The sequence below is a fragment of the Euleptes europaea genome, chromosome 11, assembly GCF_029931775.1.
Source record: "Euleptes europaea isolate rEulEur1 chromosome 11, rEulEur1.hap1, whole genome shotgun sequence".
Classification (NCBI taxonomy): domain Eukaryota; kingdom Metazoa; phylum Chordata; class Lepidosauria; order Squamata; family Sphaerodactylidae; genus Euleptes; species Euleptes europaea.
In genome coordinates, this window is record NC_079322.1 from 68579080 (window position 1) to 68598310 (window position 19231).

General features: G+C 49.7%; 1 protein-coding gene across 1 annotated transcript in view; it reads left to right on the plus strand.

The window, feature by feature from the left end:
- Positions 1–19231, plus strand: part of PTPRN2 (protein tyrosine phosphatase receptor type N2) — a 674076-nt gene that overhangs the window by 526466 nt on the left and 128379 nt on the right. The window contains exon 13 of the mRNA XM_056857125.1: positions 14185–14400. Coding sequence (XP_056713103.1) covers positions 14185–14400 — 216 coding nt within the window. The remainder of the gene's footprint in view (positions 1–14184; positions 14401–19231) is intronic.

A 19231-nucleotide genomic window follows, 5' to 3' on the forward strand; every position in this document is an offset into this window, starting at 1 on the left:
AGTGTGCATGCTTGCAGGGGAGGTCTTAGCCAATGGGCAACAGGGGACACTGCCCTGTGCCCCATGGTGGGGGGGGGGAGCTGACCACCCACAGCCCCACATCCTGAAGTGGGGGGGGGAGAGAAGAGCAGGTTCCTGTCGCCACTGTCTCCTGCCTCATCTGGAACTCGGGCAGCTGGTTTCTGCTGCCGTCACTTGCTCCAGCCCACTTCGCACTGGGCAAGGGTAATCTCTTGCTTGGCCGCATGCTGGACTTTTGCCCAGGCCCCCAAAACCACCTCGACTGCCCCTGTATGTAATATTTGGGAAGTTCACCCCTCCCCCCACTGACAACTAGCTGAGAGCCAGTGTGGTGTAGTAGTTAAGAGTGGTGGACTCTGATCTGATGAACCGGGTTTGATTCCCCACTCCTCCATATGCGTGGCGGACTCTAATCTGATGAACCAGGTTTGTTTCCCAGTTCCTCCTCATGAAGCCTGCTGGGTGACCTTGGGCTAGTCACAGCTCTCTCGGGACTCTCTCAGCCTCACCTACCTCACAAGGTGCCTATTGTGGGGAGAGGAAGGGAAGGAGACTGATTGTAAGCCGGTTTGATTCTTCCTTAAAAAGTAGAGAAAGGCTGTTACTGCACTAGGTATTCCCAGCGATGTATTAAGAGTTTGGAAATGTTATAAAAAATACTGTTCATACTTTCTATGTATTCCCACCGATGTGTTAAGAGTTTGAAACTGTTATAAAAAATACTGTTCGCACTTTGTTTGGCCCCTTTAGCTGTGAAGACGTCTTCCAACCATTTTTTAGCCGTGGCATCCAAAAACCCTTTTAAAGCGATGTTTTTTATAACATTTCCAAACTCTTGATACATCGCTGGGAATACCTAGTGTGGTAACAGCCAAAGTCGGCATATAAAAACCAACTCTTCTTCTTATTCTTGAGGGAATGAATGGAAGGGGCTGCAGATTGTTTCGGGGGGGCAACTGATAGTTAAAATTTGAGGATGAAGCCGAAGCTCCTTGCCCCCCATCCCAGATTCAACCTTTGGCATGGATCTCAGCTAGCAGAAGAGCTGCCGTCGGAGCAGAGTTGGGAGTCCTGGGCTCAAGGAGCATCACACGTTGAGACCAGAGAGGGGATGCCCACGGTGACCCACTTGGAGGGTTGAGAATATGACTCTCAGCGGAGGATATTTGCCAAATCCGTTATATAGTAGTGTTCCTTCACAACTGAACGGCTTTCCCAAGGCTAATGAAATTAATTTTGCCCTCTGGGATGATTTAACAGGCCCCAGCTCGGTAATAAAACTAGGTGGATTCCTTCTCGCTCAAAAACCGATTTAATAGTACGGAACAGTTTTCCCAAACAGGAGATCTTACTGCAGTGGCAGCAAAGCTTATTTCTGACAGCCTTAAAAAAAAAAAAATCATCTCCAGGAGATGAAGGGGTTTGATCCAAGCGAAGCCACGTCAGTACATGACGTGAAGCCGTTGGCTTGAACGCCTGCTTAATTCCTCCTCCCTCTTTTGAGGAAAACTCCTTGTTAGAAGAACAGGGGGACGCGGACATTTTTTTAATGCTATATTTTCATGCAAATAGAAAAGGGCAAGCACCTTAAAGACTAACAAAAATATTTTCTGGCAGGGTATGAGCTTTCTTACGAAAGGGGGACGCGGGCATTTTTTTAATGCTATATTTTCATGCAAATAGAAAAGGCTATATTTTCATGCTATATTTTCATGCAAATAGAAAAGGGCAAGAGTCCAGTAGCACCTTAAAGACTAACAAAAATATTTTCTGGCAGGGTATGAGCTGCAGCTTACGAAAGCTCACACCCTACCAGAAATTCGTAAGCTGTGGCTCACGAAAGCTCCTACCCTACCAGAAAATATTCTTGTTGGTCTTTAAGGTGCGACTGGACTCTGGCCCTTTTCTACTACCGCGGACAGACTAACACGGCGACCCACTGTGAATTATCTTCATGCAAATAGTGGGCTTTTAGGGGAAAAAACTGCATTAACCTTTTCTTTTTGTAAAGGGGGAGAGCCCAGCGCCCTTCCCCCATTGTTCCCCCTTCAGCACCCAAATGCTGGGGGGGGGGGGGGGCTGTGTGTATGTCAAGGCGGGCGGCGGCTGGCCGGAGAACCCGCTTTCTTCCCGCCCCCGCTCCCCTCCTGACTGACAGGGGCGCCGTCCATTCAGCGCCTCTCGCGCCTGCCGGCGGCTGGCGGCGGAGTCCCGGCCTCGGCAGCCAATGGCTGACGGCGCGACGTGTGGAGGGCGCCGTCGCCGTGGCAACGGCTGGCTGGGCCATGTGCTCCGCCGCCGCCACCGGCCGGGGCCTGCGCGCGGCCCCATATAAAGGCGGGCCCGAGCGGCGGCTCGACGAGGCCGGGGGGCGCGGCCGGAGGGGGCCGAGGCGGAGGAGACGACGGCGGGCGGAGGTCCCGGGGCGGCCAGCTTGGAGCGCTGCAGGCGGCGGCGGCGGCATGGCAGCAGGTAAGGGGGTGGGGGTGCAAGATGGGTGGGGGTGCAAGATGGGTGGGGGTGCAAGATGGGGGGGCCGCTCTGCACCGTGGCGCTCTGCACAGGCTCAGAGGCGCGGCGGCGGCCTTGGCTGGCCTCCTTTCGGGCACGCGCCCGGGGCCTTCTTCGCGGCGGCCCCCCCAGACTCAGCGCCCGGGGAATTCTGCCCCCCCCCCAGCTGGTTTGCTGGCTCCCCCCAGAGGCATCTTGCTGGACGGCGCGTTCCGCCCAGGGCCGGCTCTCGCTCTCCCCGGCCATACGCGCCCGGGTGGTTTGGCCTCGGGTTTGCCGCTGTCTAGATGCACGTGGCCCCCGTGCAAATTCTCCAAACCCAGCAATAAGCCCCCCCCCCATGCATAGTTGTGAGAATTGGGATGGGGGGAAACGTGCATTTAGAGAGCGGCAAATCCAAGGCAAAAACTCCCAGGCGTAAGTGTGCATGGCATTTGCTGGTCTCTTAAGTGCGCATTTTCCCCTTCCGGATCCTCAAAACTCAAAAAACAAGCTCCCGTTCAGAGTTTTTGAGGATTTGGATGGGGGGAAATGTGCATCTAGAGAGCGGCAAATCCAAGGCCAACCCCCCCAGGCATCAATGGCCCCTCTCTCGTGGGGGGCGGGAGGGGCGGGGGGTCGTGCTTGGGTTTTTTTGAAGGGGGGGGGCGCCTTGACTCTGCACGCCTCCTTCGGGGCTTGGGCGCTCGCCCTGCTCTGTGGGGCCGAGGCGTCGTCTGCAGCGGCTCCGACCCGTGTTCTGGGCGCTTGGGGGGGGAGGCAATTCCCCCCCGAGGCTGCCGCTTTTTCTCTCCGCCAGTGTGGACGCTCCTGCTTCGAGGGGGGGTTCGCTCTGCTCTTTGGCCCACCTCGGTGACATGAAATCGTTTGCAAGCGGATTTTGCCTGTTCACACGGTAAAAACCCTCCTTCAAAGTGCATCGAAAGCGCCTTGTTTAGGCTGTGGGAAAGGGGCCGTGGCTCAGTGGTAGAGCATCCGCTTGGCATGCAGAAGGTCCCAGGTATCTCTACAGTGGGTAGCCGTGTTAGTCTGTCTGCAGTAGTAGAAAAGGGCAAGAGTCCAGTCGCACCTTAAAGACTAACAAAAATATTTTCTGGCAGGGTGTGAGCTTTCGTGAGCCACGCTGTGGCTCACGAAAGCTCATACCCTGCCAGAAAATATTTTTGTTAGTCTTTAAGGTGCGACTGGACTCTTGCCCTTTTCTACTACTCCAGGTATCTAGTTAAAGGGACTAAGCAAGCAGGTGATGTGAAAGACCTTTCTCTGCCTGAGACCCTGGAGAGCTGCTGCCAGTCTGAGTAGGCAATACTGACTTGGATGGACCAAGGGTCTGATTCAGTAGAAGGCAGCTTCATGTGTTCTTCATGTGCCCTCGCTGGCAAGATGGCAAGCCAAGTTGGGCCATCCTCTCCTTCCTTTTATAGCCTCTTCCGTTTAGCCGCTGACGTATGGGGGGAGCCGAACGGGAGCTGCGAGCAAGGGCTCCTCTACACGGCCGTGGCTCCGTCTCCACGCTCGCCCACTCGCAGCCTTTCCTCTCGCGACGAGGCGCCTGCCGGGGCTGATTTGCATTCCGAGTCGTGCCGTCTTTACGCTGGCAATGTGTAATGCACAAATAATGGCAGACTATTTAGAGACGCCGGGGGTTTAAATAGGCAGCCGTGCCTTCTATCTTGTGCTTATAGCTTAAACGCACCCCCCCCCCCAAAAAAAAACCCACCCTCTTTCATCTGCTCGCTTCCTTTTATGGCAGGCTCACGAAATGTGAGATATTTTTAAACTGGGAAAAAAATTGCTTGTCAATAGAGATCTGAAGAGTGAGAGGCGTATTTAGGCAATTGCGGTATTGACAGGATGACAGAAAACAATGACAGTAGACGTCAGGAGTACCTTGTGTGTTAGTGTTAATCTGTACATGCAACATGTATACATATAATCATGAGAAGCATTACTGGGTGTATGCACACACACTTTCAAATCACATATATTATTAATAAGAGCACACACACAGCCTATACATATTGGGAAACACGTATGCATGTACATGCAGTGTGAGAGAGTGAACTCTCTTAATGTAGATTTCTAATTTTTTTTTAATTTTGAGAAATATTAAAGTGGCTCCATGCACTTAATAGTAAAATGTAGCAGTTGGTGTGTTGAAAGATGTCTCCTGTTCTGAGAAGCTACATGGAGCAGCTAGAGGACCAGATACCGGTGAAGAAGAAATGTGGGGGGTTTAACGGATCTGGACTTGTCGAAATGTACGAAACTTCACCTGAAATCAAAGGCTGAAATGCATCATGGAGTCGCTTGAGAGTTTGCCCACATGCATGTATGCCGGTCATTTTTATGCTCCCCCCCCCCGTTTTTCTCATCTTTTTTCCCCGAGGAGTATAACAGACTCCTCAGTTTCTTCTTGACACAGTACTGTTATGCACACGCCACTCTTCCGTTCTAACTTTCTCTTAAACCTCTGGGCAACTGTTAACATTTTAGCATCTCATTGTCTAACAAGATGCAGTTCCCTATCAAGACTAGCTTTGGTTTCCCGCTTCCCCTTTTCTCTTGTTAAACAATAGTATTTACCTTCAGGAACCGAGAGGAAAGCAGCTCCCATTGATCCCAGAATCTTTGAAACTTGGCTGAATCCTTGGGTTCGATTCCTTCATTGTTGGGGGATATTAATCCTTCTCAAAGATAGAGAAGCCCCCCCCCCAAGTGCTTTGTGGGGTTGAAGGTTGAGGAAGGATCATTGTGCCCCTCCAAATGAATAGGTCTGTGGCCCTCACCATGACCTTTCTCAGTGATTTGAATAAGCTAGAGTTCCCAGAAATCCATCTGCCTTTTGTGTGTGTCGATTTTGTCTAATCTTTCCAATCCTTGGATAGTCTCAAAAAGGGGGGGAAGGACCTTCCCATCCAGTTGCAGCCTGCCTCTTTCCCTCTCCAAGTAAAAGCGTTAAATTGACCTTGTTTCAGGTGGTGAACTGACATCTGCTAAAAGTAATTCTGAAGCAGTGTTGGAGGAATGGAAGGAGGGCAAAAGCTATAAGGATGCTCTCTCCCTCCCTACACCAGTGCTAAAGAATCGTCCCATCTGAAATGCATCGAAACAAAACAAAAAAAAACCCTTTCTTCCCGCGTTTGGGAATGTGGCAGCTAATAAACAAACAAGGATACCTTTGTATTTATCTGATGAATTATCCGTCTCAAATGAAGGGAGCTTTGGCTCTCAAAAGCATTTACCCTGGAAATCTTGTTTGTTGGTCTTTAAAGTTCTACTGGACTTGAATCTTGACCTGTATATTTAAGTAAGGTCCAAACTAGCCGGCCCTGCTCACTACCTGTCCTAAACACATCTGCTTGTCAGTCCAACTAGTTAGATGCTGTTCTTGGGAGTGAACGGGTTAAATTTCCTTCCAAATGAAAATGTGCATAGGAGATGCTGATGTACATCTAATGTAAAGAGCAGGAGCCCAAACAATTAACAGCTCAGTTTTCCTTGTATTTACTGTAAGGATGATTTTGCGTATCTTTCATAAGCTGTTAAAAAATGAAGTAGACGTATTTATCCTGCACTTCTTTCCATCCCAAGGAGAATGTTCTGTGTCTCAAACTAGTTGACCTTTTACATACTTTTCTAAAAGATTGTTGTTAATTTAAGGCATAGGCATTTATCTTCATTTAGCCCAATCTAAAATGTGATCTTAATAAGTAAGCCTCATTGTTTCTGGCAGAAACTCCCTGAACAGTGTGCTTAGATGTTAAATTATTGTTATTAATAATAATCCTATAGATAATGTCTAAGCTTCTGTTCTTTAATGTCAGTTTACTAAAAAAGATTTTTTTAAAAAAATCTGGCTGAGGCTGTATGTATATTAATATGAGTTTATAGTCAAGAATAATTATTTTCTTGTCATTCCTTTTCTTCTGCTTGGGACATTTTTTCCCCTTCTCTTTTTTGGGGGCCTCCTTGAATGGCAGATTTGCAAGTACAATTTCATCAGCACAGTGGAACAATAGCTTTCAGTTGCACAAAGGATTTCTCCCACCCTGAGTCGCAGCCACAATGCCTCTTGCTCTGATAATAGCTTCTGAAAAGATTTTGTAATGCAGCGAATTAATACATGATTATTTCTGCCTGACTTCTCCCATTTATTAGGTTCTGGAGTGTATTTTAAATTAAAAATACCATTAGGGTAGTTTTTTTTAAGAGCTGTCACATTTTAAGATAAATCATATTCTAAAGTTTTTATACCTCTGCTTACTGTGATTCCTAGTTCTCATTGTCATTTGTGTTCAAATCTATTGTAAAGAATAAATCAACAGAGAATTATCAAAAAATTGTGAAAACCCCTTCTGATGCAATACGTTCCGTTAAATTCTACTGCCAAGTAATTTTTGAGGGGGAAAATATGGAAATACTTTCTTGACAGAAGTAGAAAGGCAGCCTACGGTAACTGCCAACCAAGAGTGTCCTTATCTCAACCTGGCAATGGCTTTTGAAGTCTGAAGGCTGAAATTCTATCATCCTCCACCGAGCAGCATTTTCATTAATAAAGTTCGCTTGCTTAGAACAGCATTGTCTATTTTTTAGTTTTTAAATAGGAGGAGAAATGTTATTTAACCCTGATCCTTGTGAAAGGTGAAATCAACATCTTGTATCCATAATATAATCAATTTTTCCAGAGTTGTTCCAACTCTCTGTGTGTGGTGGGGGGGAGGCCTGTTCGATTTTATCCACCATTTGTTGCTTTGGCTTGCAAGGTGATGCTTGTGGGGACAGCGAGGACTGCAGTCATCCACACAGTTCCTCCTAAAGGAGACCTCTCTGAGGTCCCTTGGCTTTGCTCCCGAGGAAGTGGGAGGGGGAGAACAACCCAGGGGAGTACAGAGGAGGTGGATGAGAAGATCACACCTTGCTTTTTTAATATACGAGATCGGTAATTTTTTATTTGCTCCTGCAGACCTGCCCTTGTGGAAGTCAATCTTGGACACGGTTTTTGGAAGGGAGCAGTGAGGTGCTGGGGGAGGAGGGGGAATATCTCCAGGTGCTCAATCCCTCCCTTGTTGCCTGGCAGAAAATGATGCCATTAGAAGGGATTGTTTTTTGACTGAAACGTACACTGCAAGAAGTCCCGAGTTTCTGTCCTGGTATGCAGGGTAGGGATGTTGTGTTTGGACATTGTGTTGGCAGGAACCTACTACCATCTCCTAACCTGGACTTGTGGCGGGGGGGGGGGGAGGCGGAGAGCTGTAAAGTGCATGCATAGGTGCTTGAGGATCAGCATTGAGCAGCTGCCCAGATGGGCCGGGAGGCGAGTCCCCCTTGGCACCAGGATGACTTGACAAGCCCTGCCACAGATTTGTTAGGCCCGGAGGTTGAAAGGAGCGCCCCTGGGCCCCCTCCCCCTCGTAGTGCAACAGATTGTGGTCCCCCCCATCCTCCCAACCTGCGCCAGCCATGTGGGAAGGGGATGTTATGCTTTAAAGGACACACAGCTGCAAATGCCAAATGCATGCATATTGCAAGAGCCTCTGGCACCCCAAGTTCCAGGCAAGGGCGCCTCTGATTAACCCCGGGTTAGCGGGGAAGGCTTCTGCGAAGGAGGCACCGGGAGTCAAGGGCCCCTTCTCCCTCCCCCTGGGGTGGCAGGCTCTACTGGGGAGGCGGAGCTGTACTCAGAAGCCGGTGCATGGGGGGGGGGGCAATACAAATGCGCCCGGTGTTTGCGAGACGGGGTGCCCCAGCCGGAGGCCTTGCCAGGATTTGGCTTGGAAACCTTTTTTTTGGGGTGGGGGGGGAGGTGTCAGCCGTGCTGGAGGGGAAACTTGACCGCGCCCCACCGAGGCGTGGAGCCTTCCCTGGCAGGATGCGACCCGGATCGACGGGACCAGCCCCCCCCGCTGCTCAGAGCCCCCCTGCTTGGCCACTTGCTCCGTTAACCGCCCCGGTCCTGGGAAGCGCGGAGGGTTTGAGAGGCCGTGGGGAGGCTGGTGCTGGAGGCTCGCTTCTGGCCTTTGCGCGGCCCTTCCCGGAGTCGCCTTTCCGCGCGAAGTAGACCCGGGCGCCCGACCCCCCCCCCCCCCCGCCTGCCTGGGTCGTCCTAGCGTGGAAAAGCTGGACGGGACCCCCGGGCAGCCACACCTCCGGCTGCAAAGGAAGATGCACGGAGAGGCCGCTGCCCTGCGGCACCTCCCTAGGGCCCTTTTCGGTGTGCCCAAGCCCGACCTTTCCTCCCAGGAGCTCCTGTGTTTCTGCTCCGCCCCCTCTGTCCTCCCAACAACCCCGTAAGGTTGTTTAGGCTGAGCCAGAGGCCGTGACCTTTGGGGTGGTGGGTAGATTCGAACCCGACTCGCCCGAGCCGCAGTCCGGCGCTCTAACGAAGCCGAGGCTTTCGAGAGCGCCGCGCGTTTTCCATCTTCACGGTTGTGCGTGTGCGGTGCTTCCCCCCACCCCCCATTGCACCCAGGAGGGCTGGCGAGGATACGCCAAGAGTGAGCCCTGTCCTGTCGCGGTTTTTGTTTCATTAAAAAAAAAACCCTGTGCGTGGAAGAGCGAGAAGGTAGCTTTGCACGCAGGCAGAACTGGATTGCACGCACACACCAAAACTGCTCGGCGTGCTTGGCGATCCATTCGGCAGAGAATGGATTTCTCCCTCTTCCTTTCCGCTGTGGATTTCGCCCTCTTCAGGATGCGCAACTGGGATCCGTCCCCACTCCCTCCCTAGCCAGCTTCGGCCTCCAGCTCCTGCCGCATCAAGGGCTCAAGCAACGTTTCCTTGCCTAGCAGACTTTCCCAATCCTAAAGCAAACGTGGCTGAAGATGGTAACTCCTCCCCAGTCCCACTTCTGCCCCCCCCATGGTTAACTTTGGAAGATCCCCTTTCTTTTGGAAGCAGCTTCAGACTTCCAGCAGGCGATCCACAGTGGTGCGCTGGCAGCGGCGATTGGACGCCCTGCAGTGACTTATGATGGCCTCATTTTTCAACCTTGAACTGTTTATCCGGGTGGCAGTTTGAAACCCCCATCCGGACGGGCAGCCCGCTCTGGCGAGAGGGACAGTGCAATACAAATTAAAGCTGTTTACAAACAATACCGGCGCCAGCCCGCAGACCTCAGGAGGAGAAGAGTGATTTGCGATGGAAAAGACATGCATTCAGCTCCTGATCTAACTGTTTTCTGCTTTTTGTTTGGTGCCTTTGTGTCAGCGAGGGCACGTCTGGAGTAAAGTTGATGATCCCTGAGAGGCAACGGAGTCCTAGAATCTGACACTTTGACAGCACTTTATTCTACTGCCCTTCATGGCAATCTCTTCCAACTGTACATTTCCTCCTGGTTTTCTTTTTCCTAGCCCAAAGGGCGAAGTAGAACCCGTTTTGTTTTGTACATCGCTGAGGATCCTGCGAGGGCAGGGCCGTGGAAAGGGAGCGATCACTCTTGATCTCAGCGGGCTCCTTATAACGGGTGCTTTGCACAGCGACTTCATAAGAGCCCAAGAGATGATCCAGCGGATCACACCACCTCCCGACCTAGTCCTGCAACCCGTTCTGCAGTGGCCAACTGATAGTCCTGGAGCGTCAAGGAACAGGGCATGTAGAGGACAGGGATTCCCCCCCCCCATGCTGCCGCCTGGTATATGGTTTGGCTTCCTCTAGTACGGTTTGGCTGCCTCTTTCCTGTAGTCAGCCAGTAGCCATTGATAGATCTTCTGCTCCACCAATGGATCCAAGCTACCTTTGCTTTCCGCCCTTTTCATTCCTCACGTCCACCTGGTAATATTGGGCCCAGCAAGCAGATGGAGAACTGAGGCCCGGAGAAAGAGATTTGACTAATGCCATTAACAGCTTTCGCTGCTGGGTTGCCTGGGACAGGATTCTGCAACTGCCAGTTAATAACCCCGTCCTGCTTACATTAAGTCACTCACAGTGGTATGTTCGAGGCTGGGGGTAAGACCCATTGAATAAACTCGAGTAGGGTTCTGAGTAACCCTCCTTAGGATGCTACCGTTCGCTTTCTAGTTGCCGTCACTGAAAGTGTAGAGAAGGTCGGGAAGCTCGCTGGCCTCGGAGTTAAAAACAACCACCTCTTAGGATCCGGCTGCCCCTTTATTTTGTCTGAGACCCTGGAGAGCTGCTGCCGGTCTGAGTAGACAATACTGACTTCCATGGACCAAGGGTCTGATTCAGTAGAAGGCAGCCTTCATGTGTTCGTGTGTCTGCAGCCGAATACATCTTCTGTGCGCATTGACAAAGGTCACAGCGTTCAGCGGGCATCTCTTAAGCCAGTCCTTCGCTGTGTCAAGGGCTCGGAGCCCCCCCGCCCCGCGCAGCACCAAGGAATCAAGACCCGGCCAGGGTGGTTCGGAGGATGCTTGTGCGTGTGAGCGCAGAGCTTCTCTTGGGCAGGCGTGCGCGGGGGTCCCGAGCTGCTCGCGGAAGGTGTGTGTGTGTGTGTGTGTGTTTGGGCAGCAGCTGGCCTGCCTAGGCGAGCGTTGAGCGTCGAGGTTGGGTCGGGCGGGCTGGCAGCCGCTCCTTCTGTCCCGGGGGTGCGTCCAATGAAGAGCCCTCCAGCGCAGGGGCGGCTGGGCCGGGCGGCGGTCGAGGCCCGGTCTCCAGGCAGGGGTGAGATCATTTGTCAAGCGGCCCTATTGAGATGCAGATGGCGATCTTTCCCCCTCCAGAGGGCGGGAGAGGGGGGGACCCTGCGGGCCGAATGAGGGCGGAGGGTTACCTACTCGGTCGCCTTTCGGCGGGCAGGGGGGAATTCATGGAGCCTCACCCCCAGGAAGGGCGCGGGCGCTAGAGACGGGGGGCAGGCTCCTCTCCAGGCATGCGGGCAACCCACTGAAAAGGGGACCCACACACGAAGCTGCCTTCTGCTGAATCAGACCCTTGGTCCATCAAAGTCAGTATTAGCTTCTCAGACCAGCAGCAGCCCTCCAGGGTCTCCGGCAGAGGTCTTTCCCATCCCCGACTTGCCTGGTCCCTTGAACTGGAGATGCCGGGGACTGAACCCGGGACCTTCTGCAGGCCAAGCACTGAGCCGCAGCCCTTCCCCTGCACGTGGGAGAGCCAGGGCATGGCAGCCCCTGCGCTCCCCGCACTGCGTGGGTTCGTTCCCGGGTCGCCCTGCGGGGCGCTCCTTGGCCAGCGGCTCCTCCCGCGCGGCCCGGGAAACCGCGCCGGCTCGCGAGCGCTTCGCCCCTCGCCGGCGCCCAGCCCCCTCTCTCGGCCTTTCGCGCGGGAAAGCGGCGCTCCGGGGCTGGCTTCCGTGCCGGGGAAGGCGACGGCCACGCGCCTTCTGCCCAAGGGCTCGAGGGCGCAGCCGGTCTGGGGAGCCTTAGGGCCCGCCGAAGCCCCCGGGCCCTAGTCATAAAGGAAGGCGAAGGCCTCGCCTTAGGCACGCCTCCCCAGGCGCACCGGGGCCGAGCTGCGCGCGCGGGGGAGGCACACGAACACATGAAGCTGCCTTCTACTGAATCAGGCCCTTGGGCCATCCAAGTCAGTGCTGTCTACTCAGACCGGCAGCGGCTCTCCAGGGTCTCAGGCAGAGAAGGGTCTTTCCCATCACCTGCTTGCCTAGTCCCTTTCAAGTGGAGATGCCAGGTATTGAACCCGGGACCTTCTGCATGCCAGGCAGATGCTCTACCTCCCCTAAGATCTCCAGGGTCTCCGGCAGAGGTCTTTCCCATCACCTCTTTGCCTGGTCCCTTTAACTGGAGATGCCGGGGGTTGAACCTGGGACCCTCTGCAGGCCAAGCAGAGGCTCTGCCACTGAGCCACAGCCCCTCTCGCCCGGCAGCCTGCAGGGAAGCGAGGCGTCCCCTGGGGAGGGGGGGCGGAGCGGCCTCGAGGCCGGGCGGGGCAGGTGTTGGTGGGGCGAGGGCAGCTGCCGGAGGCTGAAGCGTGGCGGGGAGGGAGGGCAGGCAGGCAGGCAGGCAGGTGGCGATGGGGCGAAGGCTCCTCCTCCTCCTCCCGCCGGCTGGGGGCGGGGGGAGCTCCGCTTTCCCGGCTGGGGGGGGGGAGAGGTGGCCGCGGGAGCCGCGCGCTTTCCCGGGGAAAGCGGCAGCGGCGCGCGCGGCTGGCAGAAGGGAGGAGCCCCGCCCTGCGGAGAGGGGCCAGCCAGTGAGCAGGGCGCGCGCGCCTCGCCGGCAGTCGGGCCGGGCGGGCAGGCAGGCAGGCAGGCAGTCAGTCGCCGCCTGCTCTCCGGCGGGCGAGCCTCGCTCCTTTGCTCCCGCGCGCAACCGGGCCGAGCCATGCCGCGTGGCCGGAGGGCAGGCTCCCGGCGGGCTCGCCCTTTGCGCGGCCGGACGCGGCGGCGCGAAGGGCTTCGCGGGGCTAAGGGGGTCCTCCCCCCCCCCAGCCAGCCAGCCCCCCGAAACCAGACGAGAGGCTGAACCGGCCAGGAGGACTGGAGGCGGCGGAGAGCGCGCCACGGCTCCCGTGTCCGCGCGCCACGAGGACTTGGCTCATTGGCCCGGGCGTGCGTTGCCATGCATGGCCCGGGCAATTGGCAGGCGCGGGCCAAATGAGCGCGCCCGCCTGGCTGGGCCTTTCACGGCCAGGCTGCGGTTTTAATTGTTGCTAATACAGCTTCTAATGAAGCTAATGAGAGGAAATCACGGGACAACTTTTTTGGAGCGCGTGGAGACGAGTGGAAAGCCGCGCCAGGATTTCTTTGCCGTCGCTGCGCGCGCACCGAAATTAGGCACCTCTTTCAAACAAACAGACAAAAAAACGAGGAGGTTGGAAACGTTTTCATTCCCCCTCCTCCTTCTCTTCCCCCCTTTTCCATCAAGGATTTGAACTTGTGTTTTGCTTCCCCCCCCCCCCCCATCCACGGAGGCGGGGGAGCCTGCTGGATTCCCTCCTTCCCATTTGAAAACTCTGTCCCCTAATAATTGAAATAAAAACACAGTGGGAACAGAGAGCAGGAGTTCTTGAGGAGCCAGCTGGACAGAATTTTTAGGATGGCTGATTTTATCCAGGAAGAAGAAATTCATTTCTCACTTTTTACATAAAAAGTGTCGCGAAGAACTTTAGCTTTAATAGAGTACATCTATCTATCTGAAGCTGGTGATTTTTTTTATTGGAAGTTGTTTTTTCCCTCATACCAATTTCCAGCGACTTATTGGACAGTTTATGTAGCTTTTTAGAAATGAGGAAAGGTATGTGTTAATAAGGAACCTTTACACTGAATGGGGGAAAATCTGTTTATTCTTGGGTAGCTTTTCATTTGTTTTGCTCCAGTTATTTAGTGTTGCAGTGCTGAGTGTGCTTACTTGGGAGAAAGTGTCATTGAACTCTGTGGTCTTTATAAGCATCTGTGAGATTGGGCTGCCTGTTTGCATTCATCCAGTGCGATAAGTAGGAGGGCATATTTGGAAATAAACCTGTTTAGTATTAGCTTGCACGGGTGTTTCTGTTGCACCCCATTCCACAGAATTAGAATGAATTTTAACTAATGTAGAAAGCAGCAGCAAAACTACAAGACGGGGAAAGCTTGATTTGCAGTAACATGGTATGGTGGTGCTTTCTCCTAATATCATCTTAGGTGAGAAGAATTTTGCTGATGGGTTACAGGGACTGTATCTTATTTCTGCCTTAAAACAAATGCTTGAGCATTTCTCTTCTATTTTTTTTAAACACAGAAAAGCAAGCTGCAGTTTTTGCCCCAGCACGCCGGACAAGAAGAAGATGCCACCAAATTCATCATATTAACGCTCCTCTCCATCGCTTGTATTTTTGGGATCCTTGTGGCCTCCGGGGTCATCTACTGCCTCCGCCACAGCTCACACCACAAACTGAAGGAGAAGCTGACCAGCCTGGGTTCCAATTCGGGGTCGGAAGCGACCGCCGCTTATCAGGTAAGAGACTGGTTTCTCCACCCCATCCGTTTCTTCTTTTCCTTGGACACTTAAAAAGTGTTATTTATTGTCCTGCACATGCGAGGGAGTGCTGCTTTTATTTATTCATAACCAAGGTGGGTTTTCACCCCTTTCTGTTTAAACAATGCCTTACTTGGACTCCCTCCATTAATATTTCCCCAGATAGACTGTAACAGCTTTTTATTGCTAGTTATTAATCTTGTCTATTCTTGTAGCTCGCTGTAAATGTGCCTCTAATTAGAAATGTTAAAAGGAGTGGTTGGCAATTGCATTGCCTCTGGAAAACAAATAACATTAATATCTAGAACCTGTCACTACGTCGTAGATATTTTTTAAAAAATCTTTACAATTTATGAGGCGTGCAGTTATCTGAAGGTGTTCCGTGCTTTGAGTCATTGACTACTTGGAGGTCTGATATGAAAAGAACCTTTGACCTGAGCTGTTGTCAGTTTCTCCCATTATTCAGATAAAGTGGGATATAATGCTGATAAATTTGCAGGAGCTCGAGGAGTTAAAAGAAGGCCTGATTCTCTGAGAACAAAGGCAACAGACCTGTGCCAAGCAAATAATAGATAGAAATATTATAGACGGTTTACAATAAATTCAAAACCTTTTAAAGGTGAAGACCATGCTGTTTTCTGAAACATCGGCTAACCGCTAGAGACTTATGTCACTAACATCTTATGTCACCTTAAGATCTTGTGTTTGATCTTTGACAATGCTGTTTTTATGCTGTTTCTTATTGGTGATAGTGTTTTGGTTGGTTTAAATGTTATTTCTTGGTTTTAAATTGTTAATTGTATATGGGAAGCCATTTCCAGAGTCTCTTGCTGTTGTTGGAAAGCTATGGAATATAATTTTTTTTTAAAAACTATTTTGGTCAATTTTTGTTAGTGAATGGAAATATTATATATTAACGCATTAAATGTTATATGACTGGACATGTTTCATGACTCTTAGCATCCCTGTAGAATTTTCCTGAGTTTTGTCAGAACGCTCTGAAATGCTTAAGCATGCTCTTGGAGCAATGATCTATGTATTCAAATAATAAAACGTTTAGTGAATATTTGTAGCTAAAACTGCTCGTTTTTATTTTTGTTAGTGTATTCTCTGAATACCAAATGCACTTGCTTATGCATCCTCATGTACGCAAACTGGAGTTTATAAAACCTCAAAGAAATGAATCCACTGTTCTTCCTCTAATTTTTTTTTCACCCTTAAGTTACCTTTTTAAAAGTGATTTCCTCCCGTTGGGAGGGGTGTACAGTTGTGTGGGAAACTTTGCATGCCTGGCGAAATCTTCCACGAGAGTGATGAATTCAGATATGTGCCAAGTTATTAGCCTTTCAAAGGAAAAGCTTTTAATACTAGTTCTAAGGGAGGAGAATCCCATCTAAAGTAAAGGCATAATGTAGAGAGAACGCATTATCAAAGGTGAGAATAGGGTGACTTTTCACTGAAGGTAATTTTGGTGATAAAAAGCATGTAGCCACAATAACTAATTGGTGAACCGTTTTCCTTGTTAAATTTGACCTAAGACTTTATAATGTAAGGTGTTGTTATTTACAATTAACACAGGTTTTTTTTTTCCCCTGAATGTATACAAACTAATGATCTAGGGGGGAAATCATACTTTTAGTTGTGATAAGAGGATACTCTTTGCTATGACAGTTCTAATTAATAGTATCTGTAATTAAAATCATGCTCTTCCAGCAGGAAAATTGTTTGAATTTCTGGGAGTGACCTTTTTGCTATTTCTCTTGGGGCACTCTGGTTAAGTTGATATTGATTTTATAATGAGCTCTGGTTTGTTTAATAGGAATCTGTAATCCAGATGCTAAATGAAATTTAAGCTTCATTTCTTCCCGTCTTGTATATAATCTCTTTTAAATTGCTAAAATAAGATTTAAGAATGAATAAATGTGTGTCATTCTATTTTTTTTTCAAATTAGCATTTAAATCTAATTAATTTTGAACTAAGGTCAAAGAGTTTTCCCCAAATAGACCTTTTGGTTCTTGTTAAGCTAGTTGTGATGACTAAAGTTGAGTTGAAATAAAATGCAGGGTTCAAGTTTTCATTGTCTCCAAACCATTTAATGCCTTTTCTGCTTTCATCAGATAATAGTTCAGGAACATGTTCCAGAAAATCTCTCATGGGTATAGTTTAGTAGCAAAGTTTCCGTCCTGTTTCTTCAGTGAGTAAGCAGGCATTCTTATTCACTAATTTTATTTGACGTTGCTCTGACCCATGTTTAGTTTAAAGAAAATCTGGAGGGAATGAAGAGCCCCCACCCACCCCCATCATCAAAACAAGTACAGAACAACTTCATGTATTCAAATAGCCATGGGGAGATCCATTCAAAGTATTTGCATAATTGGAAGTTTGGATTAATGGGAGTGCTATTTATGTTGACCTGGGGCTACGTGAGTGACATGCAGTGAGCTAGGCTGTAAGGAGCATAGGGAAACCAGTGTTTGCGTAATGGGGTTTCGGTCCGGTTAAGGAAGCGCAGGCACAGGTAATCATTTTCTGATTTTGCCTTGGGTTGTTGAAAAAAAAATGAAGCGTGTTGTCATAGGGTGCAGCAAGGAAAATGCAAAGAGAATGATCTAGAAATCTAGGAACAGCATAAACTCAAAAATCCTTTTATGAGGCATTTTAAAATATTCTTCCACTTGTTTAGTCTCAACAGTGTAAATCTCAAACTGGGAATTGCATGGTCCCTGCTAATACAGCTGCAGAATACTTGAATATTGAGTTCACGTTTTCCGTATGATGTAAATAAGGTAGAAATTGGCAAGCAAAACGCTTGCATCATTATTGGCTAGAACACTTCTAGTGACTGACATTCATATACCTTCCAAAACATATTTACAGTGCAACCTTATGCAGAGTTACTCCTGTCTAAGCACATTTAAAGCACTGGGCTTAGATTGGAGTAACTCTGTATACAATTACTAGGTTCATTTATGTATGTGTGTAAATAAAACTGAGATACTTCTGTCAGTCTGTATACCCCTCCCTTAAAACTATTCATGTGGCTTCTTAACCCAACCACGGGGCTTCAGCTGAGAGGTTTTGCTCCACTTTTGTTCTCTTCTGTTCATAGTTTCCTTATCCTTGTTGGAGGTTTTGCTTCTAACTGATAGGGGGAGAGAGAAATATGACAAACCATAATGGGAGAACATTTGCATTGCTCCTCTTCCAACATCTACTAGTTTCATTGGGGACATGATCTCATCAAGTGTTTCTGTAGCCAGGAGATGCATGTAGACCATGATTGTTAAGGCATAATAAATGTTATGAAACATAAATCTACTATGTACTGATCAGTTGAATTTTCCCCTCTTGCAGGAATATTCTGCATATATACTATATGATTCAGCTGCTTTTAGCAAATGAGGTGTAAAGCATTTAAAATTTTATTAATAATAAATTAAACCAGCCAAATCTGCAAGCCATCAAAAATCCTTTCAAGTTGTTGTCTATTGCTGTTTAAAACTACAGGGTTATGTGACACTTTGAGTTTTTTGAATTGTAATCACAGAACAGAAGCTTGACAGATATATAGATCTGGAGTTTTGCTCTGTCTGTCTTGCTTGGGTTAAGTTCAGAGAAAGATGTGCATAACAGAAGGTTTTGTCTCTTTAGGGAAGAGTCAAGTAGCTTGATGTCACATGCGGGGTTGGATCCAGACAGCTTTTTCCTCCTCTTCAATCCTGCAAAATTCCTCTCCCTAACAATCCTGAATCTGACATGGCTTTTGTACATTCAGATCCCATGATTTCCAGCATAGCCTTTCTGAGTGGTCAAAGGGGACCGTTCCTTTCTTTTTCACCAGCAGAAAATTTGGCTGGATCCAACCTGTACTCTTTTCTGCAATCCACATGAAATACAATATATAGTGTGAATTATCATGCTTATGTTAAATGCTGCGCATGCATGGGCACACACCATCTACTTTTGTGTCCGTTTTAATACTTTCACATCTTTGCTTAATTGCACATGTAACAACTGATTTAAATCAGTGGATGAGCCCAGGCCACTAAAAGAGGTTCCTGTTTTCTTCCCACAGCATGCATACATTTCTTTTACATTCTTGCTTGTTGTCTTCTGTTGTCTTGCTTGTTAAAAGAGCCAGTTTAATATTCTGTGACCTCCATCTTCCTTCTGTGGTTTTGTTGTGAAAGCATCAAAGGAATCTTCAGCAGATACTCTTTATTTTACTACACTGAGCCGGCTTTACTTGCATGCCTTCCAGCCCTCGGTGCTTAAAGGGGGGAGATGGAGGGAAGAAAGGCATTCAGGCATTCAAGGAGCGCGAGGAGGGGAGCGTGTAAACACAGTCAGCAAGTGCATGTTTTCATTGTCTTTGTTATTAGTAAGCAGTTTATTAACAGCAGTGTGCCATTGGTGATGGCTGTTTTAGGGGTCCTCTGCTGGGCCTGCTCCAAGAAATGTGATTCCCGCTTCACTTTGGCTTTTGACCCCTACATGGGGGGAAGGGCCGTAGCTCAGTGGTAGAGCATCTGCTTGGCATGCAGAAGGTCCCAGGTTCAATCCCTGGCATCTCCAGTTAAAGGGACTAGGCAAGTAGGTGATGTGAAAGGCCTCTACCTAAGATCCTAGAGAGCCACTGCCGGTCTGAGTAGAAGATCCTAATTTGGGGGAAGGGGCCTTAGTCTCAGTGGTAGAGCATCTGCTTGGCATGCAGAAGGTCCCAGGTTTAATCACTGGCATCTCCAGTTAAAGGGACTGGGCAAGTAGGTGATGTGAAAGACCCCTGCCTGAGAGCCTGGAGACCTGCTG